At 31.8% G+C, this 27,759-nt stretch overlaps 1 protein-coding gene across 1 annotated transcript in view; it reads left to right on the top strand.

Moving 5' to 3' along the window:
* Positions 1–27,759, top strand: part of LOC106690172 (facilitated trehalose transporter Tret1) — a gene marked incomplete at its 5' end in the record, with an annotated part of 39,956 nt that overhangs the window by 9,166 nt on the left and 3,031 nt on the right. Inside the window, 4 exon segments of the mRNA XM_014435510.1 lie at positions 722–932; positions 14,186–14,427; positions 21,248–21,523; positions 27,557–27,749. Coding sequence (XP_014290996.1) covers positions 722–932; positions 14,186–14,427; positions 21,248–21,523; positions 27,557–27,749 — 922 coding nt within the window.

Genomic DNA, 27,759 nt, shown 5'->3' on the forward strand with positions numbered 1-27,759 from the left:
GTGGGGTGCGGTCAAGAAGAAACAAAATGTAGCCTTCAAATGTTAATTTGCCGTTTCGAACACAAAGGCTTCATAAAGGCTGATTTTATCAGTGCAGATGAAGACAGTGGGTCGAAACGTCGGCAAATAGTTGGGAATCATTTTTTATTTCTTGTTGACCAAAAAACTCCATCCACTTCATATTCACTTACCGTCAATCATTTATATATAGACTATGGATCTTATAATTTAGGTTCTATGACTAGAAGATTTTTATATTATCTATTTTTGGGTTTAGAGAAAATGTTGAATGAACTTTATTCAGAACTCATTAATTAAATCACAAAGTTAATAACATCTGAATAAAGGACATTTAACGAGGAAGATATTTTCAACATATCCAACTAGATTAAATTAGGCCATTGGTTAGAGGAGAAAAGAAATGTGTTCTAGATTCCATGGTGTACTATTGTCATAACAGCCAATGAAACAAGAAAACATCCTAGTATTATATTTTGTGTATGTAATCAATAAATACAAATATAGTAAGACGAAGTATTTCCATCCTTAATATTTAAAATTTCTCGAATTTGCGATGATTTCAACTCAAAGAAAAATAGTAGAGAAATTTGTGTGATCTGCGCACCGCACCAACTTTCATTTTTTTTTCAATTTTCATTTTAGCGTTAAAGAAGATATATATTATGACATAAACTTTACTAATATACTATGTTTTCCCCAGATCTTGACTTATGTTGCCGAGGTGTGCGAGGCAAGATGGCGTGGTACCCTGGCTTCCACTTCGGTCCTCTCTTCACTCCTCGGGGTGTCACTCCAGTTCTTGCTTGGAACACTACTACCTTGGAGGCAAGCGGCCCTCCTTAACATAGCCTTCCCGATCCTCTCCTTCGTCAGTCTTCTCTTCGTGCCAGAGAGTCCGCACTGGTTAGCAGGTAATGTATTTCCAAGGAGTATCAAAATCTACTTTTCGGTAATCAATAGTCTGTAATAATAGCAAGAAACGGTATGAACTTCGTATAATTTAATAATATTAGCAATCCTATAGTTTTATTACAGAAATTATATTTGATAATTCGATCAAAAAATTAAACTGGAAAATTTAGAGTGTAATATGTGCCAACGTTTCTAACCAACAGATATCAAAGATAAAAGATATAAATTTACTCCAATTATTATATTATTACCTCTCTCAATCACCATCTAATTTTCTTTTGTCATCTGGGATGCATTGTCCTAAAATTGCTCTTTTGTTAGTTAACTTTTGTCCCAACAACAATCACTAAGATTCGAAATTCGTGTCTTTTCTTTAAAAAATAAAATAACGGTGAATCCTAAGTAACTAGGCTTATAGCGATAGTGATAGTACTCGGTGCAACAGATGATAGTGTCAGGTAAAAACCAGTTTACACGGTGACATAGTCCAACTGTCCCTGCCACTGTAGCTCATTTGTATGATTTTTAAGCGGTCATAACAGTATTATCTTACTAGGCATAGTGTGATGGTTGACATTACATATTACTCCAGTTTAGCTGCTGTCACGTTAATTTACGTTTCCACGGTGCCATTTTCAGTCACGATATCAACTGTCGAGACAATTGTCATCGTGTAGAAGTATGAATTTTACAGCCACGATAGTATTAACTGTAGTGTTAGTACAGTATTACTATCACGTCTAGCGAGAGTACCGACCGTAGCTGTCACTTTATACCCCTTTGGTAGTGATTAATATGTTTATAAAAACGTGATTCATTAATTTTTTTTTAATTGTAGTTTAATAAATGTATTCCAATTACCTGATTTTACGTCCTAAATTAAATACCACCTTATTCCATTCCACATGTTTTCTGTCTAAACTCCTCGTCTTTTTTTTTTTTTTTTTGAAAAAGTAACATCAAAGAAATACAAAATAAATCATAATTACTTCTAAAGTATTTATTCATTCTACTACTAAAGTAAACAATGACATAACTTATATATAGATATAAGGACCAAAGAGTGACTTAATGCGTGATTTCAAAGTCAATACAATAAAACAATTTACACGCATTTTTAAATCTACGTAAGAAGTTAAGAATGGAATCGAATGTATCTCGAAAACTCACGATTAAAAATGACACGGATAAATCACATGTTTTGACATTGAATATGACATTCTTAGCAATTGTTGAAGTTCTTCCAATGGTATTGGTCCTTCACAGTGAAGTGTTCATGTAAAAAAATCCTCAACTTACACAGTGGTGTCATCATAAAGCTCAAGATCTTAGCTGCAATCTTTCTATAATAATAACGGATGTTTATAATAGTCTGATTTTATAGAACAAATCAGTTTTAAACGTAATAAAAAACAAATAATGCTGCCTTCTTAAAGCTAGAAAATATATTTTTCAGATTTAGAGAGTTTGAAGATTAAAGATAAAAGAAGATTATTTATATGCAAATTCTATCTTATAAAAATATTTTAGGTGGTAAACCCTAGTCATATTTAAAACTATGGGCTGAGATAAAATTCAAGGTAAAGGGATTTATCCCCTTCGGTACAGATATAAAAGAAAGTTGGCCCTCGCCCATAAAAGCAAGGACTGCTCAGGTAAAAAAATAAACTGGATTATAAAGAACTTTTGAGGCTGGTTTGATGCGATTACAGGACATAAAGGGCAATTAATTTTATCCAGGGTTAAAAAAATGGATCAAAAAACTTGGTTAAACAATTCTTTTATGAAGGACGAAAAATAAAGAAAAAAGGTATCCTTAATGTGATAAGTTTCTATTGACAGAAAGTTATAATTAATTAACTACAATAAATTTTAAAAATAAACAAATTAATGATATAAAAAAATTAAATTTGTACCGCTACAAACAACCATGGTGGGTCAGGGATGCATTGCTTTGTAAGGAAATATCGTTACTAGACCAGCAGTTGTGCAAGGAGGTGATTTGATCGGAATCACGCTCGACTGCCAGATTTTTACCCGTATTTATTTAACTTAATTAATTATTTTGGGACGCCGAAATTCAGGTTATTTTAGTACATAATATAAACATATGTTCAATAAATAATTATATCACTAGTAACATCTGTTATAAAATCCTGTGTATTATATTAAAGAATGGCTTAAAAAGTTTGTTAAAGTAATAGTCAAATGTTTTACTTACTTTTAAACTAAAACACCGTCAGCGACTTATAACATGAATTGACTCTTACAAAGCAAACCCCCACGATTTTATAAAAAGTATAAATCATCAAACTAGAAATGTTATACCATCAATTTTCGAATTTTTTCACCCTAACATTTTATGATTCCGTATACAATATATATTCAACTTTTTTAGCTTGTAATATAGTAATAGTTTAAATAATTACAATTTTTTTTATTAAGAAATCAAAACAACTTATTGTAAGCGGCGAATGTAAATAATAAAACTTAACTACTAGTAATAGTGGAACTAAAATATTTTCAAGTAGTGTAGGACGAAATAAAGAATTATGGAAATAGAAGAAAATGAAAATTGTTGACCTGACATTACCATAACGACCATGAAAACACGAAAACTATGGTTTTCCTTGAGTTAATTATATTTTTTCATAGTTTGTATTTTTCATGGTTTCTTATAGCTAATAATGAGAGATGGTCAATGATTCCCAATAAACAAAATTAATGATACTTTAAATAACTTTTTTAATTCGGCAATTTAACCCCTCTCAAAATATTTTAAGGAGGATAAGGCCTAGCTGATATTAAATTACTTTACATTTATATGATTAGTTTAATAACAATCGTTAAACCTGTTTTGGATAAAACGGCAAGAACAAAATGTGTAAAATTTATATTCCGTAATTTCGTACACACAGACGATTCTGCGAGGCTTGATTAATTGAATTTAGGGTCTTATACCGTAAAACTCGAATTCAAAATTTTTCACTATCCGAAAACTTCCCCCTATTATATATTTCATAGAATTTGGAATTTAGATAAGCGAAAGAACAAATATGATTTGGGCGATAGATTTACGATTGGTAGTCACATTAAAAAAAGCTTACTATCTAACTTGACCTTTATAAGTAAGTAAACAAAAATCATAAGTGTGATGATTTAGCCTAAGTCCATTAAGAATAACGAAAAGTGTCGATTGATCAACGTACCATAACGAGCTAAATCTAATTAGTAAATTGTATCTATTATAAGAAATCTTCAATAATAATTAATGAAAACGGTTAATCGCAATTTCAATTAAGTCTTTTGATTTTATGGAGCGGGATAAGTGTTTAAAAAGTTCTTAGCACATATTTAGACTCGATGCCGATAAATACCTTAGTTCCAAGTTTCCAGGGAGTTGATTTGTACATATTGATTCTATTACACTAGGCTTGTTTTTTCTTTTATTTTTCGAAAATATACCGCTTTCTTTTATGGAATTGTCCGATGAGGAGTTCAGAGATTTTTTGCACAAAAATAGTGATATTGAAATAGAATCCGATGCTAATCTCCGCAAACAATACACCAAAGAACTCAAAGCATATTGTAGGAGGAAATAAAAGATGATTAAAACTCTATGGAACTGACATGTATAAAAAGGAACAGAGTTGAGCATTTATCAGTTAATACTTATAAATTTGAAAAGAAAAATATGTCCAAGTAACTGATAAGTAATTCGACGACATCAATATCAATAGTTAGCTACCAAAATAATAAAAGTTTGACAATTGCAAACTTAGCATGGACTCTCACTCCTACAACAAACCATGAGATAGAGTATTCTAGGAAGAAAGAAAATTTTAGTTGTCCAGCCAAATTTAATTGTGCCTTACATGGAAGCTTTGGGTGGATTGAACAGCTTCATTAAAATATTTCAAAAATGATTTTTTTTTCTTTCAGAAACTTACAAATTGAATTGAGGATTTATTGCTTATCTTACAGTACAAGATTAAGAGCCCAAGAGGAGAAAATAGTCAATTATTTACCACAATTTTTAATTTATTTAGTGATAAATATGTTTAATTCTAAGCGAAAATTGATGAGTCTGCCAATTATAGTTAGGGAGAATGAAAAATGATGGCTGTTTCAAAGCGTTAAAAAAAAAGATTTTTCATTCGGAGCTCCGTATTTTTAAAACTACCTGCACCACTACAAAATTTAATAGAACATCATTTAATTAGGGTAAATTAGCTAAAATATGAGCTCTAATATAGCTGTTTACGCTCAACAGTTCCCGAAATATATATTTTTTAAAAACCTACATTTAATGAAAGATATACTGAAAAATCAGTAGTTGATAAATTTATTGTGGGAAATCATTATCTCAAGAACCATTAGGCGTACAGATGTCTACCAGCACTTAAATTAAGGTAGTTGAATGTCCTATAATGTAGGTTTATAAAACTTATCTTCGCAGTAGTAAGTTATATGATATTTGCTAAAATAAATTGATTTCTAGTTGTTCGAAAAAATTCCATGTGCAAAATGGATATTCATATGTAAATATCATACAAAGTACTACCCCTACGAAAATATGTTATTAACTACTTTATATTACTTAAAACTACCTTTAATTTCAGCTCTGGCAGACATCTGTACGTTTAATGGCTCCTGAGATATAGTTTCATAAATGAAATTTTTTGTCCCAACTTTGGAAATCAATATTTTTGAGTTTATTTTGGAAAATATAAAAACTACTAATCCTACAAAGATAAACTTTATAAACTACATGATAGTGCATTCAACTAGCTTTAATTTGAGTGCTGGCAGACATTTTTACGTCTAATAATTCCTATTCATAATTCATCAACTACTGATTTTTCAGTACATCTTTTATGAAACGTTGCTTTAAAAAAAAAACTGTATCTCGGAACCGTTGAACGAAAACTATTATTCGGGTCATATTTTATAAATTTACTCAACTAAAAATGAAATTCTATTAGGTTACCTGGTGTTATAGGTAGTTTTAAAGATATAGAGCTGAGAATGTATCTTTTTTTTTTTACGTTTTGAAACAGCCACCATTTTGTATTCCAACAATTGTATACTTGGCCGTCTCAACAATTTTGAAATAGTTTTCATTAAAGTAATAACCAATTGGAGTGAAATAACAGACCTTATTGCCACCGTGCTCTTGTACTATACTAAGTATTTACTACATTTAGTTTCACTGTAATAAAATAAATGTAAAGATGGTAAAATTTAGTTAATATTTCATTTGCAGTCGATAGATTTTTGTGAACGCTAATATTCAGGACCGTGTGTAAGAATGTTCCAAACACCTTCATAAAGTCCTTCCTCTCTTAAATGCACATTTTTATGTGCATGTTATGTTAATGTCTGCATGTTTATGTCATGTTATGTCCCCTTTCCCTTTCGTTTTATAAACGTTCCTTATATTCATAGGATTTCCTTTAGGTTTTTTGCTTTCTTAGGTCAGGAAAGAGTAAAGGAGTGCACACAAAAAGAAAATGCTTAGTAACTAAAGGTTTACATTCAAAGGAAAACCTTATTAAGGCGATCCTGGATACCCTCGGTCTGTTAAGTGGATATCTGTCAATTTAGTAGGCAGAAACTCTCACCTCATTCTTGGATATCCGTTTAACAAATATAAGTATCTTTTTTTATCAAATTTCATTTCCAAAGCGATTGAATCATTTAAATTTAATGTCTGTCTATTATCCCAGAAGTCATTATTTTTTTTTGTTTAAATATAATGAGATACAAGTATTAAGTTACTAATAAATATTATAGTCATTTTAATGGAATAGACTGCGATATATGTGAATAGAGGAGGCCGTGGCAGGATAGAGGAGGCTGTGGCAGGCCGAACGCAGTTTATCATCGGCACCACCAGCCATCATTTCTCTTCATTCCCTTCCCAGAGGAGAACAACCACTGCCTGGCCTGAAGAAGGAGTCGGGATAACCTCATTTGATCCGATGAATTATTGTAATAAACGATAAGCTTATCCCAGGGGAACAAGTACGGTTTTACCATGTTGCATCAGATCATGTCTGGTCCAAGTATTAATATGTGCTAAAGTGTTTGGCATTGAATAAAAAAAGAAAGATTCATTGTTAAATTTAAAAAAAAAAAAATTATATAAGAGGCTTCACTTATAAGAATCATATGTTTAGGCAGTTATAAAGCCCGATGAGTGAAGCATTGGGCTCTTACCTCTTAAATACGGATTCGATTCTGGCTGTGGCAAATAATTAATTTATTCTGTAAAAGCAGCTTTGGATCAACTTTCCGATCGGTGTACTAAGCCTAAGCCCTCAATTAGTTGGGCATCCTTAATATTAATCCATAGTGCGGTGGCTAACAGAAGTTAATCGTTTTTTTTTTGTTTCTGTGTTAAATGAAACCACTCCCACAACGTAGAGTTATTATTTTTCATCATGAGGCTTCGTCGATAGTAAATAATGACAAGGAGGGGGTGTCACTCTCCATTATTTTAAAAACTGATATTTTCACTGTTAATTAGTTCTCGCTTACTATAAATGCTTCTCCAAAATTGTGTTAGAAGATTGAAAAGTTGTAATTTAATTTAAACTTTGATGGGCTGAAAGCCTTTGCCAACCCTCTATTCCGTAAGATCGCCCCTCCACCAAGACCTGGGATATTGTAAAGCATTGTCCCCTTGGTCGACGTCCACGCCTTGGGAGGGACTTCTGGCTCTGCAGCCTGAAGTCATCACTTCAACACCACCAACAGGAATAGCCCCTCTCTATTCCTAGTGAGCATCCAGGCAAACATATGCCATCATTGTTGACACCGCCAACCATTCTTATAATGCCATCCCGGCAAAACAAGAAAATGAAATAGCCGGTATATGTATATATATATTTGTAAATGCTTTTTTCTTTGCTCCAGGAGGTAAGAAAAAAAAGAATAAAAAAAATTGAGATCAAATACTTCATTACTCACAAAGCTCTGCTGCTTACACACTTTCTTATTTCACTACATTGTAAAGATAGCATTGAAGAATATAAATTATTATATAAATATTAATTGGCGATTGAGAAACATGACCGGTTTTAGTTATTAACCCTAGACATATTAAAGATAATGATAATAATCATTAATAAAAAGATTAAATTAATAACATTAACATAAATTAAGAACGTAAAAAGGAGCATGTAAAATTGTATGGCTTAACTAAGAACAAAGGCTTAAAAAGTGAATCAGAGCTAAACCTAGCAAAAAATAAAGGGTAGACCTTTTAGTAGGTTTTAAGAATCTGGAAGTGTGTTAAAGATAATCTTACACATCTCTGGATTCTTAATTATTAATCCGGCCCATACTTTCTGTTGTGAGTATAACCTCGTATCAAACTTATTTATATTTTTGCGAATTTAGACTACGTCTTCAAAAGAAAAGTATCTGTTAGGGATAGGTTGATCTCTTAAGCGAGAGTAGCGAGTGGAATTCGACAGCAATCAGTAATAATAATAGGTTAGGTTATATTCATCCGCAACAGAACTATATTTGAGACGGTGAATAAGCCCGAAGTGAGCCATACCGAAGTGACTGACGCAGATCACAAAGATAAGAATCTTGTGCAATGTCTCGATTCCTAATAAACAAAAAGCTTGAGTTAAATGCATGATATGAACGAAGCATTGACAACATCCTACCCACCTTTTCAGTACCTTCTTAAAAAAAATTGAAAAATTAGATTTCATAATTTTTGCAGTAATCCAACACTGCTATGGGGGTTAACACGGTCAATCTGAACGTCGATCGTTGGTTTCATTAGCATCCCGGTTGTATGTGAGAGTCTACTACCCGAATCGGATTTGACTGAGAAATAGGTATGTAGGAAACAGTGGTTGTTGATGGTTGTAAAAAGTAATCTTCGGGTCAGATTAACCGCAATTTATTGTACAATAAAATAAAACAAACGGATATTAAATAGAATTTTTGTAATTGAGAGAAACATTACTAGGACATCGACGTCACAAAGACAAATCACCATTATACGATGGATTTAAGTCACTGACGCCAGGAAAGTTAAGGAAAGGAAGCAATCGGATAGGGACAACTAACAAGAGCAATGCTTGGCGATTGATGTTAGAGGAATATGGTACAAGGAAACTGGGAGAAAAAGTTTAATTAAAACATAAATTCCAAGCGATTAAGATAAGAAAGAAAAAGTTAGGTCAGGAACAAGACAAATAAAGGTTACTGGAACTAGTTCAATAGGAGTTAATGCAATCAGCTTCCGAGACGCTCGAACAATACCACATTTTCCGATTAACTCTCTAACAGGATTATCTCTAAGCACTTGGAGTACTTGATAACAATAAGTATTTGAGTTGTAATCGATTCAGCCGTTTAACTTACTTCATTGGTATTTACTGATTATGAAATGCATACATATGATACCATATTCTATTTTAATGTAGAATGAAGTGGTTAAGAAAAACAACAGTATTTAATGACTTTACTTCATCGAGGTATCTGAAACTCTAGGTCGCTCAATATCAGGTCATTGCTCAATATAACAAGCAGAAATTAGAGAATACAAAAATATGTTCAACAAAAACCGCACAATCAATCAGCTGACGGGAGGTTTCCACTGAAATGAATATAAAACGGATTGTAGAATAATAAACTATAAAATTAATAATCACAAAAATTGTTATAAAATAAATATAAAGAATTTGCACAGGCAAGCTAATGTGGCAATTAGCTCACTCTTTTCCTGTTGCACTACTTTAAGTAGATTTTAAGAGAATAAAATACAATGATAAAATTCATTAAAATATTTCTTATGATTTCTTTTTTTATACCTATATAAAAAACGACGACTCGTCATTTCATTATTGTTTTAGATAGTAATGATATTTTGGAGAATTATTATTACGAACGTTTCCATAGAGGAGCAGTAGGAAACCAATTGTTCCACAACCAGGTCCTATGGGGGCAACACGGTATGCTCCCAATTGTATATTGTATAGGATCTTTTGTTTAACTTAAAAATTTCTGATTATGGACAAACAACTAACTTGAAATCCTCATAAAAGACTGAAATAAACAACATAAAAATAAACATCGATTCTGATCATTACAACGCTTATTAAAAAAACAAGGATATCAAAGTATTAACAGAAGATTGATGTACATTGTTATAATAAAGCCTATCTGAACTTACGTAGTGGAGGTTTGGGGCACTACTAAAACTATCGAATTCCTCTTGTATCCAATCCTTACAATCCAAAATCCAAGCTCCTTTGTCACAAATGAAATCAACCAAAATGATCTTAAAGTTCTATAAGTAGTAGATCTAGCCCGAACCAGATATCAATCTTTTCCACAATAAACTCCCTGATAAATAATTGGCCTGAAAAAAAGATAGCCTCAAAACTTTCCAATGTAGAAATGTAGCCAGAGTCCTACTAATAGGTAGTTTCTCCAAACAAATCTCCCATGTTATTACAACATAACAAATTTAATTTTTTTTTTTTTTTTTTAGATAAAGTACAGTTGTAAATTTCAGAAAATGAAGAAGAAAAAATCAAACTGCTTAAAGCCACAAATATGATATCATTTCGTGTTTATATTTATAAAAATTAAAAATTATAATATATTTTTATTTCGTGATATAAAGCCGAATAATGGAGTCCATTAGACTGTTTTTTTTTTGTTAACAACTGTTGAAGGCTCTTCTTCAGTTTGAAGTAAAAATAAACAGAAGAGAAAATTTTACTTGGACAACTTCTTAAGAACCAATTAAGTAACCAATCAAAAATCAGTCGTATTTATTTTAGTTAATTACGTTCTTCAGTTCAAAGGCCTTAAGAATAATTTTAAGACTAAAGAAGACAAAATGGCACTACATTGGAAATATTTGAATGTTTAAATTCTGAGCATTCTGTATACGTCTGAAGAAATATAACTTTTATTATGAACATCAAGTATTTTGATATTTGGAGGTCTTAAACTAATAGTAAATGGCAGGAGTATATTTATATTTTATAGTAAAGTATAAAATTTTTACACATCCATTAAAAGCAGTTTAATTAGAGTATTTAGATAAATATATGATAATGAGAAAGTTATAAAAGTACAAATAAAACTACAAAGTATACAGCTTTGATAAACCTTTCAAGTTTAAATTGTTTAAGTTAGAGTTGCACTTTGAAGCCAATAAATCATAAAATTATACAGACCTGTGGCCTAGTCGACGATAGTAGTATTTTTAATGTTTTGTATAATTGAATACTGAAAACGTTTAAGTAAAAACATCATTATTTATTTTAACCATGGTTCAGGATCTTTATGCTCATTATCAGGTTATCCAACCCATTCTACTATTAAACTTGGTATTAACAGATTTCTTAAAAATAATTTAAATGTTCTTCCATTACTACCTTACTATTAAGGTAGTCATTTTATAATTAAAATTTTGTTTACCTTAATAATGATTCATCCATATAACTCATAAATTCGTTTTTGCTAACACTTACAATCATTAATGTTACATTCCATCTCCATAGCATTGCCTTATATTCTATTAAATTGAGTATCAGCTCTTTGTATTTAGTATGAAAAATGTACAGGTGCAGGACTAAGATAACAGTACAGGAATTAGATAGTTTGATGATGGGGTAAAACCCGATAGGTTGTAAAAATTAATATAGGCGTTGCTATTACTGTATTAATTATTGTATTACTGTGTTATATACTGTCATAACAGTACCTCCTCACTATGTATGACGTGATAGCTTGTAGTACATATTGCGGTAAAGCTACTGTCAGAAGAACATTTACTGTCATGATAGTGATTTCTCACTAGTGATAGCCTGATACCTAGCAGCACATATTGAGGAAGTGATGCTATTGTAATGAAAACATTCACTGTCATAACAGTACTTTATCACTAGGTATATATGTAGATTTTAGCTAGCAGTACATATTGCGGCAGTGAAGCAATTATCATGAGAAAATTTACTGTTATGATAGTGCTCACTCACTAGGTATAGTTTGAAAGCTGATAGTCCATATTGCTGCAGTGAAGCTATTGTTATGAGAATAATTTCTTTCATGACAGTGCTTTCTCATTAAGTATAGCCTCATAGTTAACAGTATTTGTGAAGTTAAAGCTATTGTCATGTGCACATTTACTGTCATGACGATGCTTGCCCATAAGTTATAGCGTGGTAGATTACATTAAATGAAGGCCGCTTGTAATCAAATGAGTTGATCCATTGTTTTAGCAACCTAAAGTATGATATTATGGCGCCAGTTCGAATCCGGCCTGGGTGTGTTGGCTTTACTTCGTGACGGTCCCACGAAATCGAAACTTGATGCCTTCACTCTGGTTACAATAGGTTGATTACTTGTAGATAACCCTCTCTTATATCAAAAATTATCGGGTAAGGAAAAAAACTATATATTACAGTTCATATTCATATTCATTTGACTCCGTTTACACGATGACACTTTACATCAACGACTGACACTGTCACAGGAACTGCCATGGTGGAAAATGTAAGACAGTTACCGTTATTTTAACATCGTGTTGCAGTCCATCAGTACAAAATTATACTAATGCATGCCGCCAGGTGGATAATCTATAAATGTGTCCATAGGTACAAAAAGGTTTGACAACTCCAATTCAAGGTTAATGAATAATAATTTTAACAATGATTTATAATGATTTAAACAAAAGATAAAGTGTTTCTAAAATCAAGGCACAAGTAATATTTGTAGGATTTAAGGTTTTTTTTTAACAGCCAAAAAAAAGTACATATAACTGAAAGAATAATATAGTTTTTGCACTGATAGTTTTGCAATAAGGTAAGAATGCCTGAGCTTCGTTTGACCTATTCTTTGTTACCATCTTTTTATGCATTTAGATGTAGAACATTATTTTATCGTCATTATTGAATTAACTCAAAGATTTCTTATTTTTACAATTCTTTTAGCCTCGATTCTGCTCCTTGAAAACGAATTTATTTCACATTTCAATAAACGTGGGTTAAAAAAAATACGTTTTAAAGAAGCTAATAAAATAGATTTTATGTTAGAGTTTATTTTCAGATCACAAATAGATAAAGAAAATAGGAAAAGTAAATAGAGTGCATAAGACGTAAAGAACCAATTCCTTTGGGCAATAAATTTCGCGGTTAGAATACTAACGTTGGAATAGATTCTCGTTTAACGTTATTCGTTTCTGACCTCAACGCAAAACAGAATAAACATAATGATAATAAAATTCTGGTCGTGCTCGTTACATTCGCTAACTCATTAATGAAATGATCCATTTTCATTAACAACAACTGCCTGATAATGGCCTGATAATGACCTCAACTGAAAAAGTTGGGGGTCTGGTTACTTTTTAAGCGAGTATATGAAACTGAAGGTGTTAGTCGAATGCCATGTAAGAATCTTCGCCGAAGAAATAATTTCCTAGATAATTCTTTATTAAGATGTATTTTTTTAATTAGTGGAATTATAGTAACGAAATGTAATTTAATTATACCATCAACGACATTTACATAAATGCGAAGAACCAAACACACTTTATCACGTTAATGTTAAGTACCGAAAAAGGTTATCTAAAATACAAAAGCTAGCTGGAACTAGGGAGAAAGACATGCTAGGGTCGAACGTGAACTATGTTCAACTGCTTGATATATTTGGCTGATCAATGTGTTCAATAAGAATCTTATTTATTAGTTTCAAAGGTAATTATTTTCTATCGTAAATAAGTAAATTCTTAGCATACCGTATGGTTTGAAATATTCAAGAACGGACCATATGCATTCTATTACTCTATTACTGGTTCGTTTGTTATTCATCGATTTACACAACTTGTGCTCTTTCCGAACTTTACCCATCTGATCTGTCGCGATTCATTTACTCATGTAGCCATCCAATTTCTAGATCGACTTAATCTTCTTCGCTACAAATATTCTGCACAATACTTTATTTTCAATAACATTAATCCAGTTTTCTTCTCTTTCGTAAATAATTTAAGAAAGTGTGAGTTTTGTAAATTCTTTTAAGTTATTAATAAAAAATTATTAAAAATGAAATGAAGAATCATATTTTACCCTGTTTTTATTTCTTTTTGAATTTCATTTTTTTGAAATTCATGAATTTTTGAATTGAATTGAATTTCATTTTCTTCTTCTCAACTCATTGAAACATCCAACCAAAACCAAAAATTATTAATCAAAAAATTTGTTTCCAGCAATGGGAAGAGAGAAGGACGCAGAAAAGGCTCTGCAGTGGCTCCGCGGCTGGACGACCCCGAAGAACGTCAAAGAAGAGCTCGATGAACTGATGATGACCCTCCACGGACCGAAGAAGCAGGCCTCTCCCTTCACCTGGGCCCCCTACCTCAACAGGGCCTTCCTACGACCATTCGGCCTGGTCGTCGCTTCCTTCTTTATCGGCCACTTCACTGGGATGTCTACCCTACAGACCTACGCGGTAAGCAACTGTCCTAACTAGGTATGTACAAGCAGGTCCATGTTGAGAGTAACAGGGACAATAATCGGTAAAGGTGCATGGAGAATAACTGGTAACAATGGAGGAAGGAAACATGTTTGATCATGAACCACATGATAAACAAGAAAATAAATTTAATAAAACGCCAATGAAAGAGCATTTATTTGTTCGATTACGTGTCGGCCTATTCTAGCTCCACTTGTACAATATCACCTCATACATCGGTACATTTCCTACTGTATTCATAACATCCACAAAAAATTCTATAATAACTACTATGTCAATCACAAACTACATGAAAACTCGGCCAATCGCAAACTTTTTTTTACATACTGTTGATTATGTACAAGCAACCAACCTATTACAACCATGAAGGGGAACTCCCTTCTCCCCTTTCTAGGCCGGATTTAAACCAACCTCGCTGCAGTCACAGTTAAAGTTGTTGCTCTAATTTTCTCGGCTACAAACGGCCCCTTGTTCGGTCACTCCTCCTAATCAATGTGTTCCTTCAATGCTTACGACAATGGAAAACGGCATGTGTTTCATTTTCATTCCATTTTAATCCGCCTTTTTTTTAAGGATGTTTGAGACTTCTCTATTGAATCTTGTGTACCAATTTCTACCAAAACGTTTCAATTTTAGTCGGGCCGACTACAGCCGTTCATAATTAGGTAACCCTTAAACCAAGCAGGTCACGGGCCTCCATTCTATGATTATGTAATAGTGCATTATTTCTAATTACTGTTATAATTTATTATTATATTAAATGAGTCTCAAAAAAATGATTCAGCTAGAAATCAATAGTAGACTTGTCGCACACCTACTGCTTCATTACACAAGTTGCTTACTGTCACTAGATTTAATTTCATGTAAATATTCCTCAAGGCACAATTGTACTAAAATATGGAAACTTCTTGCTTTTACTATTAGGTGCCTTTCAGCCGCACTTAAACTGATTTTCTACGGTAATAAATAGCAATGGAATCCTGACAGTGAAGCAGAAAGATAACTTGGAGTACATCTGTATCTTCGTACTACCTGGGCCCTGTTTCATAATGAAAGCTAATGGTATTAGTTCGTACTACAAGTGTAGAAACTAGCGTGGTAATAATACTAATACTTATTTTTTCATGATAGTGATGGTATTACAAGAATTAAAAAATACTAAAGTTACTATTGTGCAAGTCTGTGTAATTGAATTAAGATAAATCTACAAGACTAATTGTATTAGTTTGTACTTTATTATGAAATAGGGCCCTGTATCCATATTAAACTAATCCATACCTATGCATGGTTGACGAAGCGGTAATGTCTCGTCAATTCGTCAATAAAAAGTCTATATATAACCAACCTCATTTACAAAACAATATTAATCCCATTACTGATATACAGTTCTAAAGTATGAGTGCAACATCCCGTACGAAATTAAAAAAATAAATTGATTCTAAAATAAGGTGCTAAGAATCGCAGTAGATTCCCCATGGTTAAGAAGAATTAGACAATTGTACTACGAACTACAATTAGAATCAACAGATGTATTCATCAAAAAATACTTCCAAAATTCCATTCAATTAAAGGTGCAGCGGCCTACAACGCAGAATCAACTTCATTTCGAAGACCCCCAGAATAATACAAGACTTTCTGCAATAAACTCTGTACTTATCTTTTTTATTATTACCATAAATATTTATTTTATTAATTCTATTAATTGTTGTTTTTATTTGTTATTTTTTTCTTTTCTTCTTCAATTACATAACTATTTTTTTTCAATTAATCAATAATTATAAAATTGTAAATAGTCAGGGGTGCCTTTTACACTTAACCTCCAGTTTTTTAATTGTCAAAAGGGAAACAACCGTGTTAGGCCAACCAGGCTGACCTGATAATAAAGAAGAGACCTTCTGACTGCATTAATTAGCGAAATATATAAGGCCTGATTGACTCTATAACCTCCACCCGAAACGAGGGCGGTATTGAGAATAGACCGCTGCTAACAATAGAGCAAAATAATGACTCCAGCATTCGCCCATTATGAGATTAATGCTCACTGAAACTTTCCATTCCAGGCCAGGAGGGAAGAATATAAGGACAATGTTAATAACCCAAAAGGGAATAATCAATTGGGTGGTAACCGAAGGTCAATAAGAAAATAGTCTATCAACTTCAGCTCAAACAAAAAGTTGTTTCAGACTTCCCTCTTTTCGAAAATTCACTCAATATATGAGGTTTAGGAATTAAAAAGAAATCTGATTCTAATCGGGAGACAGAATGCTATATTATTGATAGCAGAACCACAATCCCGTCCATCCTTCATTCTCTTAAAAGAAAATCAATCAAGCATTTGCTTAATAAAGCACATTTAGTTCCAATTGTATCAGTTAGAAAACAAAATGTGTGTGTATATATGGGGAACACTTATTCCATTTGTGAACATGAGCACGTAATCTCGAAATTAAATTATCATATTAACTTGGCTTTTAAATAAATGTTTTAATGAATATTTTAAATATAGAAATCAGGAACGAATGGTTTTTTTTTTTAATAATAACCCTTTCTAGAGCAGTAGCCCTTTTAAGTAGAATAATGTGCACTTAATTAGTTCGGTACATGCCGAAAGCTTCCCATAAATAAAACTAGGTAGCGTTTGCGTCAAGCTTCCTATAATATATAACAGGAAGCTTGAGCTCTATCTATTCCAAATTCCCGGAAATATCCCTTCATCGACACTCCTTGACTTATTGACTATTCATGATGTTAGATATCAGAGTCAATTCTTATACGGGATAAATTACTAGTCGAACAGCCTTGCGAAAGAACTCTAGGAGACAAGCTGTAGATTGTAGTTGTATATTTACAACTATTTATTTATTTATATATTGTATAGTATATTCCTGCCGTTTTCCAAGGTTAGTTTAAATATTTCTCGATTTAAATATCTTATATAAGCTTAAGCAAATATTTCAAAAGTGATATAGGACCGTCAGGTGTGATATAGGATTTTCTGGGGGTTTTGGTAAGGCGGGTCCGGGCGGGATTGCCCAGTATGATATTTGTGTTACAATCCTTGGTATTTTAAGATTGTGACAAGTCGTATATCGACCGTCATACTCGCTTTAATTGTCTGTTTGAAACGTGAGATAAGGCTACCACGGAGGATACAGGAGGTAATTATAATTTGTAATTATATATAAATAAAGAGGATTCGAAAATTAAAAAAAATAAATAGAGGAGATAGATTTCACGCCGTTTTGCGATTTTAATATATTGCTCGATTTAACTATCTTAAGTCTATACAGAGTATCTGTATTATATCCCTTGAAACAGAGTAAGATACTTTCACCACACGCTGGTTGCATTTTGTAACTGTATTATAAATGAATATTTTGCATAAAAAAATGAAGTTTTGAAAAATAAATCATGAAAATATTGACCAATAATTGGATGAGTTCATATTTTCTTCAATTGTTTGAAATTCACGTATCAAACTCTATCCTAGACAAATTGTGAGGAAAGTTACTTGTTTTCGAAATACTAAAAAAAACAAAAAAAAAAAACACTAAGTTCACTTTTATCCTGAAAAAACCGTCTGTTCGAATTACTTTCCTATAAAGTTGAGGAAAATTGATATGAGGAAGTATCTCTTAGCTCCGAAGTTGATATAATAAATTATATAATAAATATATTACTTCATTATAACTAAACTTGTAATATTACCTACTATAACAAATTGGTATTTGAAAAAAAAAATACGAAAATAAAGTAATTTTTATAGAGAATATTAAAAGTTTTAATACAAGTTTTAGCATTTTTTTTTTAGAAATGTTTTTTTATATAAATGAACAAACTAAATAAGGTGAAAATAAAATTTAAAACTAAGTTGTTTGATCAAAGATTCAATAAAAATTCAATTTTTCAAGATCATCACAAGTCCTGCAATGTTATACTATAGAATTAATATCAAGGCGCCTAATTTATTTTCTTATTATCATTTCTATTCTCATTTTAGTAAAACGTATCACCACAAATCACTACGAGGAAATTACTCTTAATTTTATGATAAATCATAAAATCTGTTACAGAAATGAAAAATATTTGTTTTTCTTCCTCTTCAACATTTGAAATCCTTCCTTAATGGCTCAAAATTTTGTCATTGTGCCAAACAGACCCATAAACATGGGTAAATACTATTATAAACCTTGGACCATAACCTACATCAAGATAAACTCTAAAGTATAATTTTAATTAGCAGTAATAACAAAGAGATAATGAGGACACACATAATCCAGGTGAGATAACGAAAAAATGTTGTTTAAAAAGAAATAAAATTTTTAAAAATCTTGATAGTTAAGAAAAAAGTATTATAAACTAACTGTCAATATATATTTTAGAAAAATCGATGTGTAATAGTATAATTAAAAAATCCTAATTATGAGATTAAGAAAGTCCATCCAGGATTTATTAAAAAAAAATACAATATTACTTTTGACCAAGCATGGCTTCGTGCAAAAAAGAGAAAATTATCTAAATAGAAAAGCAAAGGATTATTATACTTATATTTTTAATATGCGATAGAAAGTAATTTTATAAATTACTTGATTAATATTTTCAAGTAAATATTGATTAAAGAAGATGAGATCAACACCTAAACAATAGGAAAGTTGGAAGTTATAGCTCCAAAGGAAAATATTTACAGATACATTCTTTACTGAGAATATATTCCTTGCAGGGAACAGTTGTCTTATCTAGGGAGCAATACAAAGGAGACCTATCTTATACTAAACCATTGTAACACTTGATTTAGGGTAAGGATCTTCTGGTACAGAATTCGTTTCCCTGATTGTTGTTATTTTGACCTTATTCGACTTGTGTATTTACAAAAATAATATTTTTCCCACTATAATCACAAGAAATTTTATGATTCTTCACAAAAATAACATATTTCAGTATTTATTTCATACTCCAATAATGGATAGCAAAAAATATTACAAGCGAAATGAAAGGGCTTCCTGAACTCACAGGGTTGACTCACGACTATAGTTACAGAATAAATTATTATCTCCCTCTGCCGGATCCAAACCCGGTTCCTTGGAGTTAGTAGCACAGGGCCTTACCATTGAGACCAAATCATATTTTTTTTTTAATTTCGTTACAGGCTTGGAATTTACACAGTTGATTCAGTTTTAATTAAATGACTAATTATTTTTGCATTCCATCAGCTTGGAATCTAAATTTTATAGTGCACAGATGGGAGGTGCAATTAAACGATGCACTGCAGTGGAAATTTAACCACCAAATGGTGCTGCCACCTAGGCGGCTTTATTGGAAAACTAGTGAGTTTTTAATAATACGGCATTGGGAACCCATGATACTGGAAACCGCTATTTCCAAAATAGAGTTTATATCAGATAAATCAAACAACACTAATATTGCTTAAATATTTCATATTGCTGAAGAAAAAATAGAGTATGCTTATGAAACACTATTGGATACCTAATAATATGTATATATGTATTTGAAAAAATAAATTAAAAAAAATATGACTAAAAATAGAACGGAACTTGGACTGCTTAGTAATGAAAATAAATACAAATAAAGCGGTTTTCCATATTTGAAAGATTTGGTCAGATATTCATCTTTATTTTTTTATGGATGGCTATAATCTTTCAGTAGATGTTTAGATTTCAAATTAATCGGAAAATAATTAAGTTCTAGATGTACATTGTTTTAAACAACTTACGAGTCCAAATTTTTGGACCATTAGCAAAGTAGCATCATAGGCATTATCGGTTTTTTAGATATAGTGGTCAATAGTCAGTGAGTGGTATCTGCTATAACTAGGTTAAAGACATACCGTTTCCATGTAAACCAATAAACGTGTATCTAAAGTAAAAATATTTGCTAATACTGGTCTTTTATATATAATTTTAGTTTTTTTATAGCAAAAAAATTTATTTTATTCAAATGAATGGCCATAATGATCCAGGAGATGTATAGTTTTAGTTATTCCTAAAATATATTTTTTTTTTTCAAATTTTACGAATTATTTTTTTATAAAACATTTAGCGTACGATTTTTGTTTTGTTTTTTAAATCCAGAATTCCATCCTTAAAAATGTTATAATTATAGAGCGTTGGTTAAGGGCGTGAGATGAAAAGGAGGGATTTTAATGTAGAAAATGTTGGTGGATGTTAGGAGGGAGAGAATCCCAAAGAAAAGTGGAGTGGGTAAAAAGGAATGTTCAAATGTTTTCATTCAGTGGGTAAGAATATAAAGGTCAGAAAGTAGTGGTTTTGTAGATATAGCAGTGGAGTGGGTGTTAGTGGTTTGGTATATGAAAGATTCGAGAAAATAGAGATGCGATTAATAGTGAAGAATCTCTTTACCTACTATGAGAAAACTTCGAGGTACAATGCCTGGAAACTAGCACCCTCTGCTTGTGTATTATATTCCTTCACAATGTCTGGAAACGGGTTTTCTCTAGGTTGGTAGTATAATCAAAAGACTAGTGTTCTTTCGGAGACACACTTCCATAGGTTCTCTATCCTGGCATATTTCCGATTCCTACCTTCTTTCTTACATTTGTGGCAATGAGAAAATGAATGAACAAAGAAAGATGTTACTAACCACCCCGGTACAATAGGGTAGGTTGTAGCCAACAACACACGTATAATTCCCATTATAAGTAAATATATATAGTACTTTTAGGAATTAAAGGGGAGAAAAGCACAAACAATATTTACTGATCAGCAGTATTATTAGCTCTTTCAGTATCTAAGCACTTCTTCAGTACCTTCTCTTACAGATAGTAATCTTCGACGCGATGGAGTCCCCCGTGGACAGCCACGTGGCTACTACAGTGGAAGGGTTCATCCAGCTGTCAGGAGCACTCCTCTGCGTCCTCATTCTTCCCCATACGGGCCGTAGGAAGCTGGCCATCCTCTGCACGACCGGCACCGGCATCTGCCTCGCCGGGCTCGTCTTCTCGACTAACGGCTGGCTGTCCATGCTCCTTCTGCTCTTGGCTGTGTTCCTCCTCAACACCTGCTCCAAGGTCTTCCCGTGGGTACTCATCGGAGAGGTAATACTTTCTATTAGTATATATGATCTAAAGTACAAAAAGTAGTGTATAATAGTATTTTTACACCACAACAATGTCCGTCCTCCTATATAAATAGGAGGATGACTATTTTTCTAATTCAGTTGTTCATTTAATTTGTTTTTCTAATTCATTTTTCATAGGATCTGGAATTTAAACATTGATTGTTTTATAGCATACCGCAAATATGCAGTAATGTTTTTATTAATGGCTAAGAAATGATACATCTTATGTAAAAAAAAAGAAAGAATTCTTTAATGAGGTGTAGATAGTTGACCGTAGATTAATGCTTGAAGAAGTTTGTCGGGGGGTTCGGTCAGCAAAGAACAACATAAATAAACAAAACCATAAATAATAAATAAATAAATATGGTTTTGTTTATTTATGTTGTACTTTGCTGACCGAACCCCCCGACAAACTTCTCCAAGAAAGAATTCTTTAGTATAGGAGTAAAAACAAAAATATTTGAAAGGCAACTAAATTTTTCTTCAAAATTTTGCCTAGTTTTCATGACTCGAAGATAGCATAACAAACTACTACAATATTTTTCAGCTTCTGGACTGTTCCTCATTTGCAGTGTAGTGTTGGTGATCCAAATCGAGAAATTTGGATTTTTTATGATTGGTCATTAAATCTAAAGAAAAAATTTAAACAAATTCTATGTTACAAAATTAATAATTCTTTACTTGATTGTATATAATTTTAAAACATGGCTTTCGCAAGATAAAAAATAAATGAGTGATACAAAACGACGAAAAATTACAAAGTTTTAATGAAATAAATCTATTCAGAAAATTCTCACTCATATTTACGTTATTTCTGTAGAAACCAATTAAAATTTCTATCTAGAAAATTATTTAAAAATACATTAAACAAGAAATATTCTAAAAGAAACAAAATGATTGAATTATATTCTGCAACTGCAAAGGACTAACCCTATAACAGGGCATTTCATATTGCGAATTCGGATATAACGCAGATCTAGGCCCTGGTCTCAATCTCTGAATATCTTTAAAATAAATAGAACAAATGTAATGAAAAGAAATAAGTACATTAAAAAAGAACATGTAATTTCATACATTTTTGTTACGTTTTGATGAAGAGATATAAATTGTATGTTGAGTCCATACGATGTAACCAAAAATTATGAGTTAAACGAATTAGCAAATTAGTAAAATGTGTAAAATTTTTGTTCATTGGAAGAATTCCGGCCAATAAAATTCTTAGCATGTGCAAGAGACCTCAAGATACGATTCAAGGCAGGCCCTGGACAACGGTCAGTTGACTCGCACATCACGGCACTAGCAAAAAAATTATCTATGTCTCTTCAAAACTCTTTAACAATAACAATGCAATAATCACGATATCAATTCCGTTGAATTGAATTGAATAATAAGAAAGGAGTGAAAATGAAATTAAGTTTCCTATTCGTAAAACTTAAGCAATCAGAACAGTAGTGAAAAGATGCCGAAGAAAACTTGGAAAGAGACACAGATATCAGAATTATAGAATTTAATAAGCTCGCGATTAACTTTGATGGAATATAAAGCTCTCCAATCCTTTCATTTTACCAAACCTTTCGCTCCGAAACTTCTTAATGGGATCTTCTATTTTCTCCCAGAAAACTTTAAGTTTAAATCAGTCTTTATCGTAACATAATTCCTTCCATCAATAACTTTTGTAAAGATATTTTAATTTTTTTTTTTATTATTACCATTGGTAATCTGTTACAGAAAATTCATTATTGAATATTGTTTAAGTACACTAACAGTTTTTCAAAAGCACTTTAATTATTGTTATCGTATTATGAGTTCAACGTTTATTTATATATATATCTGCTTTATTCAAAAGTTCTAAGAACTTAAGTTGTAGTTCAATAAATCAATAATCAATCTTGAAAATATACTTGAAGTAAAATAGGTTGCTACTGTATGTACTCACTGTTATGTAGAAAATTGGATTCCAAATTGTAAAGGTTAATTATAAAAAAAAGAATAAAAAGAAAGTTAATAATCCAAGAAAAATGTGAAAAATGGAGAGAATGGAGACATAGATTAGAAAGTTCTGAAGATGAGAAAAAGCAAACAAAAAAACTGGAAGGTTCAAGCCCAATCCGAGAGAAAAATACTTTATTAAAAATGTGCTACCAAGTTGGGTTGCTTCATACACAGCGTAACTAAAATATACATTCCAAAAACTCAACATGGTCATTCACAATTACATTCAATAACAATTTAAAATATCACTCTATATACATAAATAAAAAATAGAAAATAAATACATTACAATAAATGTACTAAATATAAAAAGGATAATTATAAAAAGATAAAAACAAATAGATATGATCGTTGTTAGACATGGTTTTTAACAAATAATACCTACCTGCATACAGCTTCTGGTTAGCAGAAATCGGATTTTGCTTCCAGTTAAATACTTACTAATGAGTTTTTCCTCGCATTCATTAAAAATAATTAATACGAATTGTCAGTTAAAGAAACACACATAACGAGAATCAACGCAAAGTAGGATGCTTAACACGAGCGAGTCAAAAGTAATAACAAATTGATAGAATATATTGGCTATAAAATTTAATTCTAAAGTGAGCCAAGTATGTTGGAAAAAATCGTTTTAATGTAGCTAAATGGTTGACAAACAACTGGGTAATGCATAATTGATCTAATACCGTGTTAATAGAACCCGTTTTTATAATAAAGTACAAAATAATAATATTAATCATTTTTTCTTCTTTTTTTTTTTTTTTTGGCCGTCCGTAGCTCAGTTGGTTAGGCCTAGATCTATCCTTCTCTGCGGGCGGCACCGGCTCGAATCCGGCCTGGAGGCGTTGACATTTTTCATTGAGTGGCGGTCTCACAAAATGAAAAACTAGACCCCCCACTATGGTTAGAATAGGTTACCAGTAGATTACCAGGCAAACACCACCTTCACTGTGGATTGCCTTACAAAAAAAATCTTTTTTTTTTTCAACTCCTATAATATCGGTAGTAGTCGTACCCATAAAGAAACAAATAGTATAAGTATTTGTACTTAGTAGTTTGCATACTTGTATTTATAGACTAATACTATTAGCTTTAGTAATTTTTTTTTCGTCCCCTCCTCTGTAAACATTTTTAGCAGGTACAAACATAAATATAAAACTACATACAATTGCTTAATCCTTCTTTTACCCGGAGGTATTTTAAAGTCTTATCACTAAAGCTAGATGCAATAGCTTTAGTCATAAAATCAAGCCGGTTGGTGTTGATTTCACAAAAATGACCATCACTCGTTTAGATTTTTTAAAGAAATAGATTCATATTCTTGAGATATGCTTTCTTAAAGTTTCGAAATGAATTCAGGAGTTCCCTGAAGCAGACTTGATTGAATTCAAGTCTATCAATTTTCAAGTATTTCTCGCAATTGAGCACAAATTAAATGAATACAAATGCTAAAAAGCTACACTTCACCGGGATTTCTTAGGACTTCGTGATATGTAAATTTTGTGTTTATGTTAGTCATTTATTTTACATATTTACTGAATTAAATTATATAATTGCATATAATAACTTTTGCATTGCAAGATTTTACATAATTTTTCAATTTCAGTTGCTAGAACACATACAAATGGACACATTGATCAAGTCTGATTAAATGATAAAAAAAAATGAAAATTTGTACTGCTACAACCAAGAGTAGGGTCAAGAGTTCAGAAATTTGTTAGGAAGTACTGGTTTTTGAACCACGGCGTGCAAGGACGTGATTCGTTCATGATCACGCTCAACCAATTTTTCCCCAATTAAGGGTACACACTTTATCAGACTGGGTGGCCCCTGGAGAGCTCCTCGAACTCTCAGGGCTAACTCACAACTTCATTGTAACAGAAAATAATTATCTGCCACTGACGGATTCGAACCCGGGTTCTTGTAGTTAGTAGCAAAGCGCCTTTACTCACTGAGCTACTCCGCTCCCTCTTATTAAGGGATACGTCATTATAATTTATTTTTACATGCATAGTTTCAGGAAGGAGGTTTTTTCATTGTTTATATTGATTGTATATATTTGAATAATTAATTGTTTTACATCAAAATAAAAAAACTTTTTTTCTAGTTTCAGAGCTAAAATTTATCTTTTTATTCCACACTAAAACATTAATGAATTATAATATCATTTTTTGAACTAAATATAGATAATCTTAACCGGGAAAACATTTCATTCGTTTACGTTGATTTTTGTCAAGCTAAGTTGTATATATGGCTCACTGTGCAACATATCTTTCAGTGTCATCCCAAAAATGGCAGAGTAGCAAGTCCGTAGCTATAATCTGTTATAAGATAGACCAAAACTAATTTTAGAACTAGTTGGGAAGGGCTGGGAGAGAAGTAGATTAGTAAGGGAACTTAGCCTCAAACATTATATCTTACAGAGCTCCCTCTAGTAACTAACTTTCGTCTATTAACTCCACTTGAAGTAGTTTCTATGTAAGTGAACCTTTGGATCATGGCAAGTAACTAAAATGATCAAAAGACCATTCTTGAGTAATAAAAACAGTCTTCTTGACTGTTAAACAAGAATTTGGCCGGCGATCAAGGATTTAAATTATTATAGTAACCAGGTAAAGATAGATTATATAACCCATTATTAAACAACAGGTTTAGTATTCAGTATGGACCAAAAGTTTTTTCCATTCTGCCTGGCCTTTCAGCCATAGGGGTGTATACAGCAGTGAGGTATTATCCCAGTAGATCCCAATGTACAAATAGTAATGCCGGCATGATACAACGTTTATGTATTTATAATCATTATGAACTAATTAATTACTATGGTGCAGCCCAGTGCTTGGTTGCACCTTGCTCTTCATATAAAATCATGACTCCTTCACAAAGCTCATCTTCTTCATCTCTTCTATCATCTGCTGAGGGTACATGCAGGCTCTCAGGATGATCTGCACAGTGACACCATTCTTTCTCTTCCTTACCAGCACCTCGACAATTTATAGTCAGGTGGATATTGACTCTTTCATCTGATATTTATTGATAATGTGCCCTTCAGCACCACAACACCTGCGATATGCAGCTACTGTTTCTTGTCCAACAGTTCTAAAATGAGGTGATGTGGTCAGCATCTGAGGTTTTCACCTTCCATCCAAGGACAATGGTGCAGGAAGTCAACACTTTACCTTAAAGTGGAATGGAATAAATTTTTATAATGGAAACATACAAATTATTTATTGTAATGGGTTATCAAACAAACATCATTAAAATTAGATGTGATTAACAATCAGCTAAATTTAAATTATAGTTTTATAACATATATAGTTCAATAGGTATTGATCTATGTTTCATACTATTTAAATTAGTTAGATAAGGTAACAAACTTTTTTCTTAGCATAATATAATAAAATAATGAATATAAATGAAACAAATGTAAAATAAAGTTTTAAACACATTCATTTCTATATACAACATTTACATTCGGCCTCATAAACTCTAAACCTAGCTTGACCCACCACTTGTAAAGGAAAAATCAGAACTCAGGAAGTTCCCAGCACTTCCCCCATGTCACTGGTACCAAAAATTAGTTGAGGGTCAGAGACTTGAGTGTAGACTTTGGTCATCACCAGAACTCCAATACAATCACTTACAAAAGGTCTCTGTGCTGCTACTGTTTCAACTTGGTTAAGGATTGCATTGATTACGATAATAACAGGTTATTGGGAAATTAATACTTCAAAAATATTAAATCTACTGATGGGATGTAATTTGTTTTTCAGAGTAAACTGTTTTTTACTGTAAAATTCTATTTACAGGTGAATTGAATAAATCTGAAACTAACAAGAACTATGTAGGTTATTGGACCGTTTATTGGGGTTTAGAAAATATGACAACCCAATTTTTAATAATCTAATAAGGAAAAATATTGATGTTTTATTTATTTTTAAATATTTACTTGTTGATTTTAATAAATATAAAAAATTCCAAGAAAAACATATTAAATTAACAAAAGTACCCAAATTTCTAGGTGTTTGGACCAGATGTGCGTGCAGTAGCCAGCGGCATAGCTTCTTGCATTGGTTATGCGATGGGATTTCTGGTAAATAAAACATTTTTCCAATCAGTGGACTTACTAACTCTTCGTGGAGTGTTTGGATTATATGCAGCTCTCAGTATCGGTGGTGCAATACTTTACTATTTCACACTTCCTGAAACTGAAGGTATATTTTG

The sequence above is a fragment of the Halyomorpha halys genome, unplaced genomic scaffold (assembly GCF_000696795.3).
Source record: "Halyomorpha halys isolate HHAL.00 unplaced genomic scaffold, Hhal_1.1 Scaffold1600.1, whole genome shotgun sequence".
In the NCBI taxonomy this organism is placed as follows: Eukaryota; Metazoa; Arthropoda; class Insecta; order Hemiptera; family Pentatomidae; genus Halyomorpha; species Halyomorpha halys.